We start from the raw sequence: 23,499 nt of genomic DNA on the forward strand, positions 1-23,499 counted from the left end.
ACACTTAACCCCACTTCACTTGTTGGAGAGTCAAGATTTTTTTTTTTCCTTTTTAGGCAATTGGGGTTAAGTGACTTGCCCAGGGTCACACAGCTAATAAGTGTCAAGTGTTTGGTCTGAGGCCATATTTGAACTCAGGTCCTCCTGACTTCAGGGCCAGTGCTCTATCCACTGCGCCACCTAGCTGCCCCCTAGTCAAGGAGATTCTAACCAATGAAATTTGACATTTCTTTGTTCTGGTTGCTATGGCCTTATTGGTATGTTCCATTCTATAATCGGAGATAATCTAATGTTATCTCTCTCCAACTGTGCAACCGGAAACATCTGTAAAGATGACTCATACATAGATATTATCATTCCAGATAAAGGTTGGGGGTGGTCCTGGTCAGGGGAGTTCCCTACTACCTAAGAGACAGGAACAGATTTTGGCTTCCTTACCCTGCTACAATCCTGAAGGGTCCTCCTTATCAAGCACTGATAAGCTTCAGAAATTTCCTTTCTGCTTAGTTCATGTACATAGGTCAGCTCTTTCTTCAAGAGTTAGCATATGATTCTAGATATACTGGATTGCTCAAAATCCTAAAACTAGCTTAGGGACCAAGTCCTACACCAAGCTACACCTCAGCCCTGTTTCTTAGGATCTGAAGTTCTGACATTTCTTAACTTTGTATTTCATGACATCCATCCTCCAGGTTGGGGCTGAGCAAATGGACTTCCAAATTTCTAGTCCCCAATCTTTGGGCAAGCTTAAGGATGGAGAGGGAGGGAAACAAGGAGAAGGGAGAATGAAATAACTTTGGAACATGGAAAAATTTTGGAAGACGGTGAAAGAGGAGGTTCGTTTAACTCCAGGGCAGTTTGGAATCATCCCACTAATATTTCTGTATTTCTACAGTAGAATTTCCCATTCTACTCCCCACCCAGTGTCTTAAAACTGAACTTCACCTACTTTGCAGTTCAAGCCCTTATATTTAGGACCCTGAATGCCTGTATGAAATTGACTTTTAAATTTCAACAGTGTAAAAATGAGTCTATGAACAGTATATTTTGAATATACTCTGTCCTTGACACTTGTTGAATTAAATGTCATATTCTTCCTCAAATTCAGGGAGGTAACTAATGTTTCTGTAATATTACTGATGTTTCTAGTTAGTGACTAATGTAACTAATGTGTTTCTGGAAAGCCCAGAGGGCCTTGAAGAATTTTAGTTCCAAGAGAAGAACTCTCATGTCTGATATTACAGTACAGCATAATTAGTCCTACTTAAAATAATAACAGTAATAATATCAAAACAAGTTTTTTTCAAATAAAAATCAGATACATTCCACAGTATACTTTAACAAGATATTTTATTTGTCTAGCAACTGCAAAATATACAAATTTCTGAAAGGCATACCCTGTTTACAAGCTAGCAGAGTTTTATCCCAGGTGATTATTTAAGACAAACATAAAGCATACCTAATAAGTCACAAGTTTAGGAAAAAAAAACCCTCCCCAACCCCCCAAACATCTCTCTCTCTCTCTCTCTCACCTGGCACCATCATACACATTAAATAAATAAATAGCATTTTTGCTATCAAAATAATATTAAAAAAATAAATTTCAAGTATTACAAATAAAAACAGTATCATGGATGTGGTTCAATCAGTTTCTCCCCCTCCTTAATTCTTAAAAAGAGTTCTGCCACTCTCAGGATAGAATAGGGGGAAAACACCTGTGTCCCCCAAACAAATATACAAAGTTCAGAAAAACTGGTTCCAGTGGAACATGGTAAAAAATAAGTCAGTAGTCCCAGCGAGACCTTCCCCACTGTGCATTAAGCACACCCCTTTATGAAATGCTTCAGTGTAGTTCAGGCTACTACTACTACTAGCTTCTAAGGTAAGTAGCATCTCTCCAGGATCTCTGGATATACTCAATCCTCCTCACTCTTCCCAAATTAAAATCCTCCTGTTGGGTAAAACTAGCTTGTTGTTTTAAATTTTAAAAAGAGAGAAAATACACTACAGATAAAGACCCTTACAATGAAATAATTAAACAAAATTCTATTCTTGGCCCCTTTCTGTCAATTGAAAACAGAAATGAGTCCAAGAAAGCAGATTACCAGCAAACCTATTATAAAAAACAAAGTGAATCCAAAACTATACGGTTCACATACAAACATGCACTTGTACCTGCTTGCACATCCACAAGGAGAGGTGGGTGGTTGACATGACTCAAGGTGGTTAAAAAAAAGGGGGGGGCGGAATTCTAGGCTTATGACAATCTATGCACATGTCTACTTGTCAATGGGCTGCCAATAAACATGTCTTAAGACTCAGATATGAGCTCTACAATGAGCCCCCACTGATGTTTTTTTTTTTTTGTTTTGTTTTTGGTGACAGAGGAACAATTCTGAGCACACAGAAACTAAACTTTCTGGAGGACCATGACTGTCTTTTGCCTCTTTTTATATCCCCAGCGCTTAGCATAGTGCATGGCACAGAGTAGGCGCTTAAGAAATGTTTATTGATTATGGTATGAGGCACTGTGGTCTGTCTCTTCCTCTCCCCACCAATTTTAACTCCTTCCTGAAGCAAAATAAATGCATTCCCCATACAGGCTCCTCTTTTTCTGTTCCCATTTGTGGAACATTGGGCAAAGAGGAAATGCCATTTGAAGGGCATCTGTGTGTTATGGAAGTCTTCCCCACCCTCTGCACTGCAAATAGTATAGGCTCTAGCATGACAGGGATGATGTCAAACTTATATAGCCATCCCCATCTCCTCTGTTCTGAGTACCTGGCCCAAGGCTAAAGACACAGCAGATGCTCAATAAATACTGAACTGAAATCAGGCAGTCTTCTTCCTTGTACTGGCTATTCTGTCCAGCCTGAAAGAGACCACAGTGAGAAGACAATCCTAGAGACAGGATCTCCTCCTCCTCCCCCAACCTTCCAGGGTCAATTTACTGACTATGCTGCTTAGCGGCCAGCTGGTTTCATATCAAGCCAGTCTCAAATCAGTGACATGCAACTCTTCGGGGAAACAAGCCTTGCCCTGCAGTTGTTTCCTAACCCAGTCTGTATTCCCTGTTCATCATGTTTCCTTCACAATCTCACCCAGCTTCTATGATGCATGACCCAACATCCAAGTTCCACAGAACAAAGGTACAGATTTCTCTTCCTACTTCTTCCACAAAGGTGCAAATATAAGCAGTTCAAAGAGAATGGTATCTTTCCAAACTCAGAAAAACACCCCTCTGTGAGGGGTGATAGGTACCCATTCTCACATCCGGCTTAAAGAAAGAACAAAGACTCTGAATGAAAACATAAAAGGAGAGTAATGTCTTTGCTTTAGTCAAAAAGCAGATTTCTGACTCAGGAATTCCTAAAGAGGAGACGTCTACTTCTCCAAAGTCATATTTTGCTTGGGTACACCACCTCCAAACCATTACTTGCTGGTTCCACTCCTAATGAAGTACTGTCTTCAGAAGCCAAGACAAAAAAAGCAGATGGTTTCTTTAGGAGGCCAGCCATCTTGAATTTTCCTGTAACCTTAAGAAATTCCAACCTGTCATTCTGAAACATTTCCTGGTAAGGTAGAAAGGGAGAAAAGAAGCAAAGACATTCCCTTCTCAGCTAATTTTCCCCTCCCCATTCTTCTAAAGCCTTTCCAGAGAGGTTGCCACAAATAGACATCCACTGAAAATGAAGAATGGGATAATGAGAAAAAATAAGAAGTAAAATGGAAAACGATGGATTCTTTACACTAGGAGGGCTATACACTGCCTTTAAGTCACCACAAGGTGGTTGGATGATCAGAGTCAAAAGTACTGAATTTTCATTTGATAAACCCCGCCCTCACCCCAACAGTTTGGTCAGTTTATGGAAGAAGCAGCTGGGATTATCTGGGCCTCAGGTTAAATGGAGGAGCACAAGCCAAGCTTCAGAAATGGCAATGGAATGCAACTGGTTTCTTTTGTTACAGAGTTCCAGGAAGAGTCAAAATTGGTTCTGTGAGTTATTCAGGTTCAGGTTCTGTTTTGAAGGGGAAGAGAAAAGAAAGAATTAGTTTATTTCCACTCAAGCCCCTAAAGCAAAACACTCATTATCATGCAGGTTAAGACCTCTCCCACACACAGGGGGGGAATAAAAGCTAAGAACATAGTCCTGCAGAGCATCAATTGGCAAAGTGGTCCCAAAGAGGCCAGAGCATCCCAGGGAGCCAATGTAAATTTATTATCAAAACCACAAAGTGAAAAGTAGTAGAGTTACCCATGGGCACATATGCTTTAAAAACAAACAACAACAAAAAAAGAAACACACACAAGGCCTTTCTTCTGGCCATAAGAGAAGAAGAAAAGAAGGTAGGAAAAGTCAAGAAGCTTAAGGGATAAAACCAAACATTTAAAAATGATTCTCTAGAGGGAGTGTGTCTGTCCACAGACTGATTGCTCCAAAGGAAAATTTCTCCCCCTGTGTCATTTAGTGGTTCAGTGGGTACTTTGCACATGGTTAAGCTTCCCCTTCCCAAAGCTCTGCTGACAATTTGGCTGACAGGAGCACTAGAATTTTAAAATAGCCATAAGAATCTATAATAAGCTTAGAATACAAAGCTAAATTACATGAATTTGGGGGTAAATGCCCAGGATGGAAGACTGTCTGTCCTGGGTTGGGGGAGATGGAAGAAAAATGCAGAAAGTCAGCAACAATGCCAGGGAGAAGGGAGACAGATACAAATGGACTTGGCCAGAGGCATTTCAGCTAGGGCCCCAAATTGCTAGGGCTCACATACCAACTTTGACTAGGGTGGTCTTGACAAGAAGCACCACTGCCACACACAAACATCGAAAAGAAAAACAAAACACACCAGCCACAGAATTCAGCTCAGAGGTCTTTAGCCCTTTCTAACAGATAGCTGAAACCTATGGACCCTTTCTCAGAATGTTTTTAAATATATAAAATAAAATATATAGGATTACAAATGAAATCAACTATACTCAAATGCATTATCAAACTGTTTTTTAAAAACAAGTTCACAGACCCCAGGTTAAGAACCCCTAATTTAGATGCTTACTATAGATTCTTTCCCATTGTTTAGCATGAGTAACTTCAACCTTTTTTGAGACCCATCAAGGGTCTCAAAAACAAAAAGAAACAAATCATAAGGCTACTCCCTAAGATGCTTGGTCTCTTCCTTTCCCATTAAGGTTGTTTTGTTTTTTAAAGGTGTGTGTGGGAGTGGGGGAAGAAGGTGATAAGGAAACTACGTACTTATGACAGTTCTCACTTTGAGCCTACCTTAGTGGTCTAAAAAAACCCAGAACCCTAAGATCTTAGTTTCATCTATGGATTTCCATCCAATCTAACAGTCCTACCCAGAAGTCACAAAGCGACTTTGTACTCTACTGTCCTGAGATTTAACTGAGTCTATCCCCAACCCTATGACACAAACCTGGACCTGGTAGGCCCACTCGTCTCGACAAGCCTTAGGTGACCTAAGCAAGGAAATCCCAGGAAGGTAAGGTTAGGTCAGTTCTGGGGCCAACTTAAGAGTTTGAGGCTTCTATGCTAGGCCTAAGAATACAAGATCCTTTGAATCTCAATCCAAGGAAGCAAAACAGCCTTCCCAAATATTAGGATTTAGATAAAACTCCCAAGTCCACTCTGTAACCTAAGTCTGCCAAGAACTTTAACACTTGTGTTCTGGAGTTGGGGGTGAGGTGTTAGCTTTTTTGGGATTTGGCATTTAGGTAGACAAGGTTTAATCTATAAATATGTACCAAAATAGGACCATAACATTTTGAGCTGAAAAGTCATGAGAAACAAAGAAATTAAGGTCCAGAAAGATGAAAGTGATTTTTCCCAAGGTCATACAGATTTGGTTACTACCAAAGCATCACTCTGAGGAGAGAGGGGCAAGGGGAATGGTCCAGATGCCTCTTGTATGAGCCTAGAGTTTTGCATCTTAAGATGCAAAGCTATTGTAGTCCTCTCACAAACCAGGACTTGCAGCAAGCATTACACATAAAATAATACTCCAGGGAGCCACACCAAGCATAGGATGGACAGACAGACAGACAGACAGACAGACAGACAGACAGACAGACACACACACACACACACACACACACCCCTCTCTCATAATTTAATCCCACAGAACGCACAGAGAAGAAGAAAGGGACAAAGGGGAAATGGTGGAGAAGTTCTCCATACAATACTACCCCAAACAACTGCATCACATTCCCTTGGAACAGCTCGTCCTAACACAAGCCAAGATACTGTCACTCAAGGATGCCAGGGAAAGAGAGAAGGGGGATGCACTGAGCTATATTTCCCTATTCAAATGTCAAAAGGAGAATACTTGGAGAACATGTGACAGACAATCTGTCTTTTAAACACAGAGTAGGGGCAGGAGAAGGAAAAACAGAACAGAAAGAATATGATCTTTTAGTCTATTTCCTTTTGTAATGTTTATTTGAAATTTTAAAATAATATCAGCAGAGATGATAAACAAGTATCAGAGGTGAGACACCCTACTTTTGCTCTATTAAGTAAATGGTTAGAAAAAGATATACAATGCAGAAGTCCTACTTGTAACTAGGCCCAAACACAAAACTTAGCTAAAATAGTCCCTACCATTATGGATGTTGTTATTGTTTAAAGGGAGGTAAAATGGAAATATTGTGGCCAAAGCACAAATAAACTGAGCCTAGATCACATAAAACTTATAGTGACCCTCTTCCTTTTAAGAAGGCAGGGCTGAACACTCCCATTTTTTTTTTTAAAGAAATGATCTACTGTTCTAAGTTTATCAGGCAGAAATCTTAATCTCTATTTTTGCATATTGAACAAGGTGACCTGACTCATTGAATAAGGAAATGGGCAGGGAAGAGTCAGGCTGCCAATAGGTTGCTACTGAAATACTGAACTTCCCAGGGCCCGCTACGAGAACCAGATAGCCAAGAAAGAGTTGAACACAAAAGGTTAAATGCCCATGGAAGTGGTTAATTTACTATTTTGCACACAGAAATAGGCCCTTCAAAAGAATCACACAATATGCTTAGTGAAACAGCACCAATTGGAAACCTAAAGTCGATTCCGTAACTACTAAAGCTTGCCAGGCTCTGATAGGAGGCTATATGGCCTAACAGGGAGACGAATGCCTAGGTGGGGAATCGTTTCCCCCAACACCTGAGACCCAGGTGGTGTTTAATATTATCACCAATTGCAAACAGAAACCCAAGAGACCAAGTAGGAAAGGGAAGAGCAGAAGCAGCAAGAGTAAAGCAATGTCAGTAATAAAGGCAGCTTTCTGATAAAAGAAAAGAGTGACTTGAATCATAAGATGCTCCAACTTTTTCAAAAGCCTTTCTTTTCTTCTCTCCAAAAATCCCCCTCCCCACAGGCCTATAGGCTTCATAAGCCACAGACTCCAAATTGTGTAGTACCCAAAAGATGGGAGAATAGGGGGAATGGGAGGAGGGAAGAAGGAGTTATAAATAGCTCAGAGAAAAATACTTACAAACAGGCTTTCCCTAGTAAAGGCTGCAGAGAGAAGACAAGTGGAGAGAAAGGTCAGTAGGAGAAGAAGGGAAAGACACAAAAACAGCATTTGAAATCAGGAATTAGTCTTATCATGGCAAACCCTAATGCTACCAGGAAAGCCTATAAATTCAAGTTTATACCCTGATGATTGCTAGCAATTCCAAATGCCTACACAACTAGACAATGTCCTTTAAAAAACCACAGTGGCCAGGCATGGCTCTACGCCAGGGCAGGGGTGGGGGAGCTTTGGGTAAACTGCTTGAGTCTGGGATTTCTGAGCTGCAAAAGGGAGAAAGCTCATCAGTCAAGTGTGGCACTAAATCTGAGACAGGTACAGGGAGCCACTGGGAGCAGAGGGCCACCAGGCTGCCTAAGGAGGGATGAACCAGCAGCCCAGGTCAAAAGTTTCTCTGCTGCTGACTGGTACTGGAGTGGGACAAGATGGGAAGACTCAGCCTCCCCCCTCCTCCCCCTAAAAAGCTGTAGTACCAAATCCAAATTTGGAGGGAAAATGGAAAAAGGTGCACATTGCATCATCTGCACTTAGTCACCTATTATAGGGATCAAAGGCCAACTGCCAAGCATGACACCATGGGTGGAACAGTCACCAGATACTACCTCTTGTTCCCTCTCCAAGTCCTATAAATCCTCCACCATTTTCACAGGAATGCCAAATATCAGACATTACAGGCTTTATTTAAATAAAAAAAAAGTTTTGTAAAAAAAGTACAGATTATAACAAGGGGTAGAATTGGGGAGCTTTGGGAAGGCTAATGCTGGGAGTGATACTTTGCAGCTAACAAGGCAGAAAATTCAATTCAAAATGCAAAACACTCAAATATAAACCATGTTCTCAGTCACAGATTTAGGAAATCTTTAGCACTAAATCTTTTGAAGACTGGTTTAGCTCTTACGAGGGGGCCAAGGCTTAAAAGGAAAAAAAGGAAAGACAAAGCTCAGAAGGAAGAGGATGGTGGTTCTAGATGATAAGACTGGTGCTACCTACATTTATGGGGAGGGATTTACAGTGGGTTTTTTAATGGCTTTAAGAAGCTGTCTTCTAGGGAAGGGGACAAAAAAACCTTTCAGCACCCTATATTAAGTATATCACCCTCACCCCCAATAGCTAACCATCAGAGAGACCAGTGACAATTTTCAGGGTTAATTTGCTGAGCCAGTCATGACTGATTTCTGTTACCACAATACTCTCTACCACTCACTACTGCCCCACAAAGGTGGCCTTGGTCAGTGATTCCAAATGCATTCCTCCAACAGACACACACACCTAGGACAGAGAATGAAAGACCAGCCCTACATCGGATTTGGCCAGTCAGTAGAGCACAAGATACCTTTTGTGGCTAATGACATCTGGTCAGATGAGGCCCTACTGGGAGGCGTCCCATATTTCGGCCATGGATCCAATACAGAACTGGCCACCACGTAACCCTAACCTCTCCATGACTGAAGAGTACAAAATGTACTAATTCCTTGCTTTCTTCCTGCTCTGCCTGATTCTACCAAGTAAAAGAACCTGCCTAGAAAGCAGGTGTCTATGCAGTTCTATCAGGCATCAGGTGAGAAGATGACCATGCTATTACCTACTCCAAAGGATCATACACAAAGGACTTCTGTGTTCTTCCCTTAAAAAGGGGTTACAGAAAGGCATATTAGAAAGATGACGACAACTGAACCTTAACAGAATTATTATCTTCTCTATGCAATAGGCTTAGAGGCGACAGGAGAAGAGAGTCAACTAACTTGCGTGGGTACCTCCCGGGGCAGGCAGCTGGGCAGGGAAGTAGAAGTAGAAGCCGTGTGCTCCTCAAAGCTGTTGATGCGAGGCTTTTTGGTGGGCTCAGGGCTGGCTAGTGGGGTAACACTATTGCGTCTCATGAGCGGGTTAGGTCCCTTCTTTGCTTCCTAATCAAGACAAAGACAAAAGAGATAAGGCGACAGTTATGGGGGGAAACTGAAGGGAGAAAGGGGCAGGGGTGGAAAAGGAAACAATAGCAAAAAAAAAAGTCTGTTCTGTTTCTAGACTTTGATCAATCACAGTAACATGCAAACATTAATTTATATAGTGCTTACTGTGTGCTAGGTACTGCACTAAGTGCTTTAACAATCCTGGAAGGTAAGTCTGTTATTATCCCCGTGTTACAGTTGAGCAAACAGAGGTTAAGTGACTTGCCCAGGGTCACACTGCCGGTAAGTATCTGAGGCTGGATTTGAATTCAAGTCTGCCTGATTTCACAGCCCATATTCTATGCACTTCACCACCAAGCTGCTGATTACACAGCAAGTGACCAAGAGACCTCAGGTGAGGAAAATGTCTGTTCAGCCACCAACTCCCAAGTAAAAAGAAACAAATGGGCTTCTCCCCTCCCTCCCATGCATTTCCCCCAGATTATCCCCAAAGAGACACACAAACATGACTTTTTTTTGCAGAAAAGTAGGGAGGAAGGCAGCAGGTAAAAGGAAACATCAATACCAATTCTCGATTTTGATTCAGAACAGAGATAAGCTGTTCCAGGTCCACCCACCTTCCTCCTCCCTCTGGCTCCCAGAAACTGAGGGAAGGAGAGAGAACTGGGAAAAGAAAGCCAGTTACATATTGGACAAGAAAAAGGCTAGAGTTATCCCAGGAAAAAATCAGAGAAATATAGTAGCAAGGGGGAAAAATGTTTTCTTTAGCCTGCCAGCAACTGACTAGGTATGCTGGCAATCCAGGATCAAGGAACCTCTCACTGGAACATCTCTGTCTTTCAATGAGACTATTCACAGCCTCTGCAGGCTTTGGACAGGAAGTAAACAGGTCCATGAGAAGACTGACTATGGTAATGATCATTTTGTCAGTGGAGGCAGAAGTCAGCCAGCCAGGACCAACATTGCCAAGTTATATGTTAACCTTCTAATTGGTTGAATAAGTTTCTGAGAGAAAGGATGGAATTTCCATCTATAAAACCTATTTTTTAAAAATAGAGAGAGAGACCTTACTCTTTTTGGGATGGTTTAAGTTCTGGCTGAGGGTCAAGAGTTGGTTTCAGGCCTGAGTCATTAGTCCAAAACCATGAACTTGATTGAACCTAATTCGATCTAGGCAACAAACCTCAACAGGGACCTGGTAAAATACTGGGTGAATACATGACTCTTGAGGTACTACGATTGCAGGTGTGTTTTTCTTTCTGCTCAATTATTGTCCCAGGCCAAGTTCTTCATTTAAGAATGTGGTAGGATGGCCTTTCCAATCTTCAAAGCATCTCTTTAATTTTATTCAGACGCAGCTAGGTTAAATCCCCCACTGTAGACCAGAAAGTGTTTTGAGCAAACATCACCTCAAGCTAAGGTCCTAAAATCAGACTCCTCCCTTAGGGACAGGTCTGTTTTAAGGAATGAAGCCAGCAGGATACCCTGCCGGAAAAGGGGAATTTGAATCATATCCCTGGCAAAAGGATATTACACATTGATAGATAAGGACTGGACCTGTAATTTCAAGGGGACAACCTCTACCAATGCAGAGTATAACCACCTTTGCAACTCATTGAATTAAGAGAGGTGCTTTAGAAGTCTAAGAGGTTAGTTAAGTGATTTGCCCCAGATCCCACAGCCAGTATTTGTCAAGGATGTAAGTAAACCCAGGTCTTCTTATTTTGAGGGGTGAGGGGGGCACTTCTCTTATCCTCCATACCACATTGTCTCTAGACAGATAAAGTTACATAAAAGTGGGTTCAAATTTACTTTCAGGTCAGTCCCAATCTGATTTCTCCTTCATTGAGATTTGAAACCAATTAGGTTTGTATCTCTGACAGGAGAAATCAGCCAGGGCCAGAGTACACAGACTTGGGGACTATAGATTTTGGAAAAGCTTCTCTCCATCCTTTCCATTTCTCTCCAATTCCCTCTTTTTTCTATTTCTGATCATTCTACACCCAAGTCCAAATTGTGATTACCAATGTTGATTCAACCAAAGAGTTCTAAAACCTGGTACTGCAATTCTAGATCTATTTGAAAGAAAAGAAGAAAGAAGATAATGGGAAGTTTTTTTTTTTAAAAGAACATCTACTTTCACCTTCCACTGAATTCTCAAGTCAGGTGTTAAAAGTCAGGGAGGTAAAAATAAAATGTGAAAAGATTGTGAGATCATAACACAGATGGGGGAAAAAAAAGATGATAGGTCCAATATACACAGAAAAAAAGGAGAGGGCAAAAAGCCACCTGGGCCTGTTTCAAACAAAAAGTTATCACAAGAGCCAACTCGAGTATACATTAGCATTGAATACACAAACCAACAATGAAGACTTTATTTGCAGTCTATTTATATTGACTAGTCGCTTCCCACTCCATAAAAGCCATAAAAGTCCTCCACAGCTGCCCCTAGAAAAGTTCTTTGCTTCCTAAACTAACTCTCCTGGGTTGAAGTCAGAGGCATCAGGGTGGGTACTCACCTCTGACCTTTCCCGGTGTGTGTTTACTGCTTCGACATTCAAATAAATAGATTCCACACGGCAACCTAAGGGATAAGGAAATAGAATCTTTAAAAGAATATAGGTCCAGCTAATTAGGAATGCCCCCCTGCCCCACCAGGAGTCTCAGGTATAAGGGACAAGGTCTTTTGACCATTGGAAAGGCACTTACCATACGCCACAGGTGTCAATTTCAACACAGTGTGGAGGGGACATTTCAAATACGGCATTTCATCTAACGAAAGGAAAGGAAAACAAACATGACTCCATCAGGGTGCCATATACAGTGGGCCTTAAAACAAGATATCTCAGAGATCTAATCTCCCCTACAGTAGAGAAAGGTCTAAAAGTCATAGAAAACTCTCACAATGAAAGAAGTATGTTGAAGCCAAAGCTCCAATAACACCTCTCCAGATGGCTTAATGATATTGTTAAAGTACTGGACTTGTTCCCAAGCCTCTTTCCTTAAAAGTCAATTTGATTACCATATGGCCAAGGAGTTTTGACAGAAAGCAACTTTGCTAAACTGAAAGGTATGAAAAAAAATATGTACTACATAAAAGGTTTATAAGCAACATAGAGCTTTCTACAGCAGAGGAACTAAGTGGAGACAGGCATCATGAGGGAACAACAGAGTCACAGGCCTGGGAGTTGGGACACTGGGATTCTGAATTACAGAAGACAAACACCACTGTCTTGAAGCTACTAAATTCCAGAGTCAAAAACAATACCTCCCCCATCCCCACACAAAAGGAAAAAAAAATAGGCAATACCTGCACTCTTATCTAGAAAATAAGCCAAAAGGCAACGCATGACAGCTTGGTGGCAGATCACCAATACATTCTCCTGTCTCTCCAACTCCATGATCACTGGCTCCAAGCGTTGAACTAGGTCTTGATAAGACTAAAAGACAAAAGAGATATATATTTCCAGAAGCTTCATCCAAGGCAAAGATATCGAGACAACTGCATCTATAAATATAGGGAGAATAAATCACGCACTACGAGGAGAAATCATGAATGAACGAACATTTGCCAGGGTGATGTAAAAGGGATTCTTATTCAGGTAGGATCTCTTGAGGATCCAATTTTCATAGCCTAGGTTAAACCCCTGGGCCTCTCACAAATGGGTAAGGGGAAAGTGAGAGAAGCTAATCCCTTTCTAGATTAAAGTAAAAAATGGCTTTCTAGGCAAGTTGCTTGGGTATCATTAAAGATTTGGTGTGGCTGTTTTCTATAGAAGGAGTATACTAATCATCACTTTTGTTTAGCCTCTTTGCTCTGTACTGGAGGATCCCACCTGTCACTTCCAGAAGAAAAAAAAGACACCAGGTTGCTGCCCAATCTGGCATCTGTAGCATCAGATGAGGCAGGTGGGAACAGTCTCTGTTCTTATTTATGTTAAATAGGACAAGTAATTGATCAGTTAGGACAAAGATCTCATTTTTGGTCAGCAAGGAAAGAAATTTAAAAATGAATTGGAAGTTCTTTCCATGGAGAATGTAGGTGACATTTACCAGCATCATGGCCTTAGGCTGGATTCTGGCTTTCTGAGAAAGGTTTATACTAGGTGAGTCATTTCCTCCCAGATACTGTCACTGTTGAGGGAAAAATGCCCAGAGACTTCCCCCAACATGGACTGATCATCTGAAAAACTTGCCTCCAAGGAACCTAGACCGACTCTTCCTCTCCACCTTTGGAGGAGGGAAGTGGATGGGACTTGTAATTTAATTTGTGAAGTAAAGGGACACCCCATGTGGATGCTCCCTTCCCAGATGCAGATCTGTAATGTATTGTTTTAGACAGTTGCTGGGAGAACTGACAGGTTTGGAAATGAAGGCAATATAAAATATAAAAATAAAATCAAAGTGGAAAAGATTTTTTTAAAAAATAGCACAATCTTGAAGCAAATTATAAAAGTTACGTTTTATATTATTAATTACACTTGATCTTTTTCTATCAGTCAGATTTTTGTATATCAATTTTGCTCAAAATGGGAGAATCATCATCCACTGAAGCTTTCCTTCTGCCCATTCAGAGGACACAAAGTTTAAGGACAAACATATCTCTCCCCTTTAAGCTCCATACACCTGCCTTTGGTCTAAGTTCCTATAAGCCTATCCATTGACTGTCTTATTATACGCAAAGCACAAGCTGAAATACCCAAAACAAACTCTGATCTGAGCCTGATCCAAGGCCCAGTGAGCACCTCCAGCTACACAGTGCCATTGGATATCACAGCACTCAATATATCTTTGGTGAATGAGGGAATGAATGCAGATAAAGAAAGAAGGTTTGCCAAAAAAAGATGACCCAACTGTTTTCAAGGAGAAAGCCACACCCCAGCAAATATACCTCTCCAGTAGGGTAGCGGTAATAATATTTGTCCTGATCACGAAGAGCATACTCCTCAGGATAAGTCTCCTTGATCTCTTCATAGGTCATCTCTTCACAGACTCCCTGAAGAGAAACAATCAGATGTCGTGACACAGACACAAAAAGGTGCCGCTATTAGACCATCAGGGCCAAGCCTGTAGGCCAAAAACTCGTTAGAACATCTCAAGATTACTTGTACAGAGACATGCCCTCCTCACTTGCCCTCTTCCTAACCTAGCTAAATTCAGAAAATGCCCTTTGAATGCAGAAAAATTGAGGGGAAAATTCTTACCATCTCCCAGAAAGAATGTGATTGGGTCAGAATATTGTTGTGGTGTAGGAAATGATGAGCGGATAGATTTAGAAAAATATGGAAAGACTTGAATTTGTAAAGAAGATACTATCCACTTGTAGTGAAACAGATGGTAAGTAGAAATGAGCATAACGTGGTCTTACACATATGGATGAGTATATATGTTTATATACATATATGTGTGTATGTGTACATATGTAGATATTAACCTATATGTATGTATATGTGTGTGTATATGTATATACATATATACACACACATACACACATATATATCCGTGCTTAATTGTAGCCTTCATGGGGGGTGGGGGTAAGAGGAAAAAAACAAAGTAAAAAGGGCATAGCAGAGGACAAAAGAAAACATACAAGGAAGCAAAGAAAAGAGGAACAAGCTTTGAAAATAATGTATAGTATTTTATTACATCGGTCTTCCTGAAATGGAAATTTATTGCTTTATACTCCTCTCATGTTGTGCTGTGTACATGGCAATGTTTGTTTTTTCTTTTCTCATTTTGTACTTAAGTTTAAAGTAAATTCAAATATAATGGGGAAAAAAAAAAAAAGACATTCTTCTCCACCCCACCCTTCAAGCCCAGATCTTCGAACTGCAATGGCCAGATAGATATACTTACAGCATCGATTTCATTGAGGGCCTTCCACTGTTCATAAGGTAACTTGAGGGCTTCTGCTGTCTGGATCGTCCTTTTAAGCTGACTGGTCCATATCTTAAGGTCCTTCAAATTCTGCTCCTCAAGGAACTTGCACAGGGCAATGGAGAACTGAAATTGTCAAGGAGCAACATGGAGAGAGTTTGGACGTTGGAGCATGACACTACTTTCCAACCTCTTGGGAAGCAGAGAATTCACCCTTCAGTCTGCCACCCACCACTGCCCCCTCATTGTTATGGCTAACCAAAGAACCAGAGCCCCAGAGCCAGGGCACAACCCCAGCACACCCACCTTAGGCCTCTTAGCCCCAGAAATCCATTCCTTCCCTGCCTCTCATACACCATCCCACATTCCCTTATCAGACTACGAGATTAGCTCCCTTAACTGAAGAGGAAGCACACCCACTCCACTCTTGGCTCCTACCTTCTTCCCCCGGATGGACAAGCCAGAATCTCCACCAATCCTCCCTAGGACATTGTACTCGCTTTCCCCATGGCGACATAAGTAGATGGTCCGAGGCTGAACATGGATGTTCATCAGGTAATAGACTATCCTGCTCTGGATGTAATCTTGGACTCTGTTTACCAGGAATCGTCGGCCAACATCAAGTACCTTGATCAGTGACAAATCCCTGTAAAGAAACCCAAACCACAGGGAGAATGAACCAAAACAGGATTATGCATCAATATCTCAATTTCCTGTAAAAAGCCCTTTCAATGTGTGAATTTGTTCCCTGGAACTATACTTATTTGTTAAGAAGGGGAAAACACAAATATGCAGTGTTAGAATTACCATATTAAATTTAAACGCCATTTTTAATATTAAATATTATTAAATTTAATTATAACAATAATACTATTAATTTTATATATAATATAATCATATTAAATTTAACATGTAAGAAAACAAAGCTTTATACAGTGAATGAATGAATAAAGTATTTGTTAAACACTTGGTATCTGCAAAAAGAATTCATCAATCTCTGCTCTCAAAGAACTATTGGAAGGCAGACGATATATACAGGATATTTTATTTGCAAGTCAGATGGAAAGTTCCCATGGTGCTGAGAGTACAATGGCAAATACTTCTATGATGTCATTTCCACTGATGAAATCATCATCAGTTTCTGATGCTGAGCCACAACTGCGCTGAGGACCTCCAGTGACAATAACTTTCTTTTCTGGGTCTTCAGTAACTGCGACTACTGAATCTATACAAGCAGTTATCAGTCTCTGTATATCTCCACAGGGACAGCTTCCCAGGATGATGGCAGGGAGGGCTGGCCTAAGAAGAGGACCAGTAGCAGTCTGGGGTGCTGCCATTCCCAGGGTTCTTATGCTTATCCACCTTGGTGGCAGCTGCAGCAGCTACTGCCAGTGGGGACTGAGGAATGTGGGCCCCTTCTCCACAATGATTTCTTCCCTCAGTCATGGCTGTGGGGAATGGCTGGCAGCAGGTTTGGAGGACACTGCCATTCCCAAGACTGTTGGGTTGAGAGTCCGGGGCTGTCTTTATCAGGGGATAAGAAGAGATGGTGGAAGTTTGACTGGCCTGGATATACTGCTTCCCTGTTTTCCCCCAACGTATCTCGCTTCACTTTGACTGGCTTGCCTGCCCCGTGAATGGCAGTTGGTAGAGAATCATGGTGCCATATTCAGTCTTCTTGCTCCTCTTGGTATAAGGAAATATTCATAATATGTTGGTGTTTGTCAAATTCATGACAAAAAAGGGAAATTCTAAAAATAGGTCAGTTTAAAGCTGCTTAACATTTTCACAAGTATTCTTCCTTGAAGGAATTCAAGAATTAGGCTACAAATTCCTTGAGAGCAAAGAAATTCTTTTATTCTGTTTTTTAACACGGGCATTACAGTATTATGTACCCTGTTCCTTCAGATAAGGAATAAAATGACATGAATATTCTCACAGTGACACTATATTGCTACAACTTCTTTCAGAAGAATTACAATGGCCAGTCACTAAAAGGCGATGAAAATACACATGACCAATGATAACTTTTATATCACAAGGACACATAGGACTAAAAAGTTGAGGTGAGACAATGATGGAGTGAGAGCAAGGACTAGATATAAATCAATGCATAGCCGGAGACTGTGCCCATGAAACATTACAGGAAGTCTGCCCATACATTGGGTAGATCTTCTGCAGGGGATTTATGGAAACATTTAGGCAAGAGGATAAAAAGGCATGGAGAGGTTTTGTTATGCACTAGTGAAGATATGAACACAAATCCATCACAGTATGTGTCCCATATCCTTGCTCATGTAAGAAAGTCTCCCTCCCCCCTTTTCAGATCCCAAATGTGCCACATAATGGCTATTTCTCTCTCAACACCCTCATTTAGCTAAAACAGTGGCCGGGATAATCCCCAAAGCCCAAGAGGTCTGAGCATGGCTTATCGCAGACATCAATCCCAGAGTCCCCAAGTCCAAACAAAGAAAGTGCTTAATGCAGGCAGAATACAGACTGGCTTCTCCCCACTAGATACTGGGGTTATGGGACTTGGGAAGAGAAAAGGGAAGAGAAGAAAAGGGAAAGATGACAAAAATCAATGTACCAAGCAATGAAGAGATGAGTTATGGAAGTCTTGAAGTCCATGTCCCCAATATATTTATTCCTACTCACTTCAAAGAGTAAATCAAATAATCAGGAAACATATAAAAGTAACTGGGGTGGGAGTAAGAGAATGCTAGCAGTTGGGGGGAAATCAGGGGAGACCTCATATAGAAGATAGCTCCTGAGCTGAGCTTTGGGGGAAACTGGATTCTAAGAGGTAGACATGAAGAAGGAATGCCTTCCAGGCATGGGGCACAGCCAAGGAAAAGGCATGAAGGCAGGAGATAATGTCCTGTGTGTGTGACATAAAACCAGTATGTCTACAACTAAGAATGCAAGGATCAATCAATAAGCATTAAGTGCTTACTATAGGTCAGGCAGTTAGGTGGCGCAGCAGGTAAGAGTGCCAGGCCTAGAGTCAGGAAGACCTGAGCTCAAATCTGGCCTCAGACAATTCTTAGCTGTGTGACCCTAGGCAAGTCACTTAACCATGTTTGCCTGAGTTTTCTCATCTGTCAAATGAGCTGGAGAAGGAAATGGCAAACACTCCTGTACCTTTGCCCAAAAAAACCCCTAAATGGGGTCACAAAAAGTGGGACACTACTAAACAACAAAAATAGGCCAAGCACTGTGTTAGATGCTGGGGATACAAAAACAGAGTAATGTATACTAAGCTTGGAAAAGCAGAGTGGAGCCAGGTTGTAGAGGGCTTTAAATTCCAAATAGAAGAGACTGAATTTGATGCTAAAAGTCATGGCAAGCCATTGCTCACAAGTCCTTTAAGCCAGATGTTTCACAACAGTCAGTTATCAGAATCCCAATAGATTTTTGGGAAAACAAAATTAAATCTTGTGTCAAGAACAAGGGACTGGGAAATAATATCCTTGGCTTTATCACTTGGGACTTGTGATGATTCTGCCTTAACTTGGGAAGCTCATTTGCCTATATCTGCCTTGCAAGAACACAGTGAGGATAAAGGGGGTAACTTTAACAAACCTTTCAAGAAGAACTATAAGATGTATTCTAAGGTTTTAGAATTAACAATAACATGCCTTAAGATCATCTTAAGAATGTCTTCCCTTGGCACACAGAAGTAAATATCAAAACGGGGCCATTGGAGGGAGAATGAGAATTTCCTTGAGTTACCTATCATGGTTATCTGGGTCAAGAGGCTGATAGTTGACTTGATAGCAATCAATTCTCTTCATGAAGTCCTCCATGGCTTCTGCTGAGCTGCAATCTCGATAATCAGGGCTGGAGAGTTTAACTTCCTGCAACAACACAAAAAAGCAGCTGATGAGTCATACAGAAAGGCTTTCGGTTCAGATTAATCAGGATTTGGGGCTCTCAATAGGCGAAAGCACAGAAGGCCTCTGGATAAAAAAGATTATCCTAATACCCAGTGTTGAAAAAAATTTGGGTAGAGTCAGAAACCGAATATAAAGAGGGTGAGGGGTAGGACGAAGGACAGATGGCCGGAGGGCACATCTTCCACACAGCCCTTACTGAAGATAGAAAAAGGCATCCAGAGAGATTCAGTAATGACCACGTACGTACGGATGTCTCTGATGATTTAATGTTTCATTATGAACTCAATGACTTAAGTCACCAGACAGTCTGACCCTTCAGTTAACTTAATAAGTATGTACTGAGTGCCTACTATGTGCCCAGCATGAAAAAGCTGGCTACTAAAAGGTGTAATTCAGGAGGCACCCCCACCTCTGAGTCCCATTCCTCCTCCCATCCCGGAAACAAAGCCTAGTGTTCATTCTCCATAATTCTGAGAATGAATACCCAGTTTGTGGGTCACTGAGCCCCCACGCTCATCTGCCTACTTCCTTCTGTTTGTTTTTCACAGAGGCAAGATAAAGGAGAAAAGTGAGAATCTCAACCAGTAATAGCCTGTTTCTTAACTAGACTACTGATAAAAACTTGCTGAAAACATTTAAATAAATGAGTAAAATAAGGATAAGATGACCAAAGGGTTTATTTAAATCCTGCCTTCTCTTCATAATCAACTTCAGAGGACACAAAGGAAAGCAAAAGATGCTCTTCAAAATTTGGTCCAGTTTTCCTCCTATGTTCATTTTCCAAATATCTCATTCCTTCGCTATGTGATACTTCTATTAAGAGCACCATTTGTTGTTGTTTTTCAGTCATGGCTGACTTATCGTGACCCTTTATGGGGTGTTTTCTTGACAAAGTGGTTTGTCATTTCCTTCTCCAGCTCATTTTACAGATGAGGAAACTGAGGTAAAAAGAATGAATTAAGTGACTTGTCTAGGGTCATACAGCTAATAAGTGTCTGAGGCCAGATTTGAACTTAGGAACTCAGGGAGATGAATCTTCCTGACTTCCAGGCTTAGCATTCTATCCATTGTACCACTGAGAGACCCAAGAGCACCATGGATATCTCTAATTTACGTGGTTGTTTCAATACTAAATTTAGCAGCCTGGCATGGTAGATAAGGAACAGTCTTAGAGTCAGGAAGTCAATTAAAAAGACATTTATTTAGCACCTAAAATGTAACAGGCACTGTACATGGATTCAAGTTTTGCCTCCAAAATATTCTGGCTATGTGACCCTGGACAAGTCACTCAGTGTTCTGCAGGAAATTTATTAAGACAATAAGTTGCAAAAAACAAAGTCTGGCCTGCAATGGTAGAGAACAGCTACTCACCCAGGAGTTCACTAAATCAATGAATTGCATGTCTGGTCCCTATCTTTTGTAAAGGTAGAGAAACAGAGTGGTATGAGTGCCACGTTGTTATTACACCCAAACATATGCTGAGAGCTGCCTGAATGGTCTACTGAACTGAGAAACAAATCCTGAGTTTATAGATAATTACAGAAAAGATGACTCATTACTTAAAAGCTACTGAAACCTGCTCTATTCCCAGGTGGAACTTCAGGGGATAAGAACAAAGAAATTCAGTGAAGCTCGTGATTTAAATTACTGTGCCATAAACTATTTCCCTATGGTTTCCACTCTTCCCTTTCTTCTTTAACAATCCACCAATAGAAGTTCCCAATCTTTGCGTCATGGCCGTCTTTGAACGGACCTTATGAAGAGTGGACCCTTTTGCTCAGAATAATGTCTTTAGGTTCACAAAATCTTTTTTTTAAATACAACTACCAAAGAAACCAACTGTATAGAAATATCAGTTATGAAAATAATTTTTAAAAAACGTTTAAGTTCACAGACCCCAGGTTAAGAATCCCTGTTCTACTAGATGTCGGGTTATAAGTAACTGCTATCACTTTTAGGGATACCTCCGGGTTTAGTGTCTAAGAAAATGAGAAGGCAAATATGGGCTCTTTCATCTGGGATGAAGGGTCTGTTGTGACCCCTTTATTTAGTGCTGTTAGTGTGTCAAATATTATCACATCAAAATAGAAATATAGTCCAGTGCATTACTCATTTCATTTCATTTACACTTGTCTACTATAGTATTTTTCCTCAAATAGAAAGTGTGGAAGAATAGTTTTACTGCACACAATCTACCTAAGGGCAGACAGTTTAACTGAATCTCACAATCTCATGTGAACCCGACTTTGATTTTTCTGAGTCCTACAAAACATGAATATACATGTGTGTATGTTTCTGTTACCTGGGATTTTAACTGTAAATAAATACATTAGATCATTCTCACTCCCTCTTAGGGCTATTCTGTTAATGTGTTGTTGTTCAGTTGTTTCAATTGTGTCCTTCAGCAGGGAACTCTTTGTGACCCATTTGGGGTTTTCCTGGCAAAGATACTGGAGTGGTTTGCCATTTCCTTCTACAGTTCATTTGACAGAGAAAGAAACTGACACAAACAGGGTTAAGTGACTTGTCCGGGGTCAGACAGCTAAGAAGTATCTCAGGCTGGATTTGAAATCAGGTATTCCTGACCTCAGCTCTACCCACTTTACCACCTAGCTTACAGATTGCTTAATTGATGCATGAATCCTGCCTACGAACCCCAGGAGACTTGCTTATTTGAACCATCCTCTCTCAAGGGCTCAATCTGACTCCCTTAAGACACTCTCTACATGCACACTCTCCTCTGAAAGCTTCTCTTAGATAAAGTATTCTGGCCTGAAACAGGCCTACCACACATGCCCTGCTCTGAGTGCCTCTCAACACTAGGGCAGGACTTTCTGCTCTTACCATAATGTTAGAAGCGACTACAGAAGGGTCATCACACACAGACTCGATGAAAAAAACCTGGGAAAAGGGAGAAAAGAAACCTGAATGTAAAACAACCAGGGATGCTATCAAGCAATCAAAAAACATTTATTAAGCACATACTATGTGCCAGGCACTATGTGTTAGATGGTAGGGATAAAAAACAGAAACAAAACTGTCCCTGCCTTCATGGAGCATTGTAAGGAAACTACATGTACACAGAAAAGTACATGAATACATACAAGGTAATTCTGGCGAAGGGGAGGCACAAGATAGGGGGGAAGAATCAGGAAAGGTCTCACGTAGAAGGTGGTACCTGAGTTAGGCTTGGAAGGAAGTTACAGATTCTAAGAGGCTCATCCTCTCCTATTCCCACACCCCCAAATTCACTCACAGGGTGAACATTTCCATAGGCATCTTCATTCAATAAGGCATTCTGATAAACAGCCCCATGGGGAAGCTGAGATATGGGTAGATTAAGTTAAGCTGGGTTTAGACCTGACAATCAACTGAGCCCCAAGGCTTTATTACCACTCACACTCTGGACCAAAAGTCCCCTTCTATGGTGAGAGGTTTGGACTCACCTTAAAGTCGTTTTCTTTTGCAAAATCAAGGACCATGTCTCTTCTCTCTTTTGTGGTATTGGTAGCATCAAAAACCTGTATGTACATTTGAAAGAGAGAAAAGATTTTTTCCATCACTTCTTCTGAATTTTGAATTTTTCATTATTTCACTAAAACTACTCCCGACTAACTTTTCTACACAAAATCATAAGCTAATAGTAAATCCCAGCAGGAAGCTTCATGTCCCAAAGACATGTCCACATGTCTTCTTTGGGTTTTATTCATCACTCAGATATTTTCACTCAAAAGACAACCTGAATCTGAGTTGAGGAAGAATCCAAGTTGGTGTTCTATGCTCAATCTTTGAAATGCACTTCTTTATATCGTCTGCACAAAGACAGTTCTAAAAGCAGATATACTTGGGAAACGAAAGACTAAACCAAGGGTGGGGAACCTGCAGCCTCTAGACCACATGTGGCCCTCTTGGTCCTCAAGTGCAGCCCTTTGACTGAATACAAACTTTACAGAATAAATCCCCTTAATAACAAATCCCCTTAATAAAAGGATTTGTTCTGTAAAGTCAGTCAAAGAGCCACACTTGAGGACCAAAAGGGCCACATGCAGCCTGGAGGTTGCAGGTTCCCCACCCCTGGAACACTAAGTTAAGAGGTCCAACCTCAAGAACTTTAGGTTTCAAATATCAGAAGCAGGTGAAGCAATTAATTAGTAGTATTTGGGGTTCTTTCCAACACATTCCAATTTTTGCTCATTGTTAAATGTCAAATATAAATGCCAACATCAAGAGAGGGCTAGGGGAAGGGAATAAACATTGATTAAGCACCTACT

The 23,499-nt window shown here is 41.0% G+C and overlaps 1 protein-coding gene across 4 annotated transcripts; it reads right to left on the reverse strand.

Annotated features, from left to right (window-relative positions):
- Nucleotides 1-3,317: 3,317 nt before the first annotated feature.
- On the reverse strand, nucleotides 3,318-22,775 carry LOC114036103 (6-phosphofructo-2-kinase/fructose-2,6-bisphosphatase 3). 4 transcript variants are annotated; one of them, XM_027852503.1, is made up of 12 exons: nucleotides 22,675-22,775; nucleotides 22,073-22,129; nucleotides 19,065-19,189; nucleotides 15,768-15,975; nucleotides 15,309-15,455; nucleotides 14,344-14,448; nucleotides 12,763-12,892; nucleotides 12,162-12,224; nucleotides 11,972-12,036; nucleotides 9,300-9,449; nucleotides 7,507-7,529; nucleotides 3,318-4,019 (listed from the first exon to the last, which is right to left on the reverse strand). In XM_027852503.1, exons 1-12 carry the CDS (start codon nucleotides 22,759-22,761, stop codon nucleotides 4,013-4,015), a joined length of 1,167 nt encoding a protein of 388 aa, XP_027708304.1. In that variant the 5' UTR covers nucleotides 22,762-22,775; the 3' UTR covers nucleotides 3,318-4,012. The 4 variants fall into 4 exon arrangements, with proteins under 4 accessions (XP_027708304.1, XP_027708302.1, XP_027708303.1 ...); XM_027852501.1 differs by having other exon boundaries at nucleotides 9,288-9,449; XM_027852502.1 differs by lacking the exon at nucleotides 7,507-7,529.
- Between the last annotated feature and the right edge of the window lie 724 nt (nucleotides 22,776-23,499).

This window comes from Vombatus ursinus, unplaced genomic scaffold (assembly GCF_900497805.2).
Source record: "Vombatus ursinus unplaced genomic scaffold, bare-nosed wombat genome assembly UNPS02009725.1, whole genome shotgun sequence".
NCBI classification, from domain to species: Eukaryota; Metazoa; Chordata; class Mammalia; order Diprotodontia; family Vombatidae; genus Vombatus; species Vombatus ursinus.

Bases quoted from the DNA above. Each gene is read 5' to 3' on its own strand.
- LOC114036103 (XM_027852500.1), bottom strand. From the start codon at position 22,761: ATGTACATACAGGTTTTTGATGCTACCAATACCACAAAAGAGAGAAGA. The intron at 12,893-14,343 runs GTATATTTGCTG...TTTGTCTTTTAG, and splicing joins ACCGCTACCCTACTGGAGAG to TCTTATCAAGACCTAGTTCA. The intron at 12,225-12,762 runs GTATTGCCTATT...TCCTTTCGTTAG, and splicing joins TTTTCTAGATAAGAGTGCAG to ATGAAATGCCGTATTTGAAA.